The 1678-nt window shown below is 30.9% G+C and overlaps 1 protein-coding gene across 1 annotated transcript in view; it reads right to left on the reverse strand.

The window, feature by feature from the left end:
• LOC110266921 overlaps nucleotides 411–1678 on the reverse strand; it is a 10297-nt gene continuing 9029 nt past the window's right edge. The window contains exon 3 of the mRNA XM_021111993.1: nucleotides 411–572. Coding sequence (XP_020967652.1) covers nucleotides 411–572 — 162 coding nt within the window. The remainder of the gene's footprint in view (nucleotides 573–1678) is intronic.

Here is a 1678-nt window from a genome sequence, read left to right on the forward strand (position 1 = left end):
TTGAAAAAAAAGACATTTTTTTAAATGATTTTGGGGTTCATTATTTAAATTATTCCATACATTTTAATAACTTATAAGAAAACAAATATATATATATATATATATACCAAACAAAGCCCAGTTCTATATATAATAACCATGCTTTATTCAAAAACACAGAGAAACATACTCACACATACAAACTTAAGCATAAGAAAGAGAACAATAAGTTTCACAAAGATCACAACTCCAAAAAATGAGTTGATAACTACATACCAAAATAGATCTGTTGACAACATACTTTACCAATTTTCCAACTACTTAACACAAGTAAGCAAAATTCTAACAATTCTTTAGAGGCTTGGAATTATATTATATATATATATATATATATATATATATATATATATATATTGTAATGTAACAAATGATTAGCCGCCACACTCATCCATCCTTTCAACAACCTCCACAGTATTTTCACATTGTCTAAAGGCACTCCGAAGCTCTTCCCTAATAGTGAGAGGTTGATGACTCCCAAATAAATTGGAACCTTGTGAAGACAAAATTCTTGCATGAAAATCATGGTTAACAGTCTACAGATTACACAGCAAAATATAAGAACAACGAATGCAGAAGCCACAAAAAAAAATGAGATGAGAAAGAAATCAGGTATGATGAAACTTTAAGAGTAATAAAACAAATATTAAACAAATAAAGTAAAAAAATTTAAGCGATACATATGTAGGAATATATGTGTGACTGTTCACATATTTAGCAAGAGATAAAGAATCAAAGTGCATTAGGTCAAGAAATACCCAACAATTTCAGTTGAGAACAGAAATGGGTGAAGCATGACCCACTAGAGGACTTGAGCTCGATGAACATTGAATGCTTGCATTGGAATGAAACTGAACTGGATTCTTAAATTCGAAAGGAAAATGAGGAACAAAGGGATCCAGATCAAATTTCTAAATTGAACAACAGAGGAATAACATCAGTAACCCTTAACACATGACACATGGAAAACACAGAACAATATAGCCAATTCAGGTTGACCTGATTAGAAACAAATTTGACTAACTCAACATCAGATTCACTTAACTATCTTATCACCTGCTGTTGATTATCATGGCTGGAGTCCTCCAAAAACTTCACAATATCAACATCATCACATACTGCATGAATAACGTAAAGATATGTATTCAATTCATATTCAACAGGTCTAGGATCCACTATGAAGACAATTTTCTTGTTCATCAACTGAGAAATCATCCTATTCGGAACAGTGTAATCATCGGTTGACTAAGAAAAAAAAAAAAAATGTACATTAGCAAAATTTACATACCTGAACCGTAAATACTAAACCGAAAAGAAGAACAATTAAATGAAATCAAAACCAAAATGATTACTTGGGAGGAATTTCTTTCGTCTATCAAAAGTCTGAACAACTCTTTTTGAGTATTTGCATCACCTCATCATCCTCAAGTATGAAAATATTGCTGCCATTTGAATGGGAAACAATAATTTTGATCCGATACATAAATAATGTAAACAAAAGAAAAATATACACTGAGAAACATGTGCAGAAGATGCAATAAAGCAAAAACAAAACTGGTACCAACAACTCCGAGAGATAAGATAGATACCTTCTTATGGCATCAACACACTCAACTCTACACAGATAACAATAAAATACATT

This window comes from Arachis ipaensis, chromosome B09 (assembly GCF_000816755.2).
Source record: "Arachis ipaensis cultivar K30076 chromosome B09, Araip1.1, whole genome shotgun sequence".
In the NCBI taxonomy this organism is placed as follows: domain Eukaryota; kingdom Viridiplantae; phylum Streptophyta; class Magnoliopsida; order Fabales; family Fabaceae; genus Arachis; species Arachis ipaensis.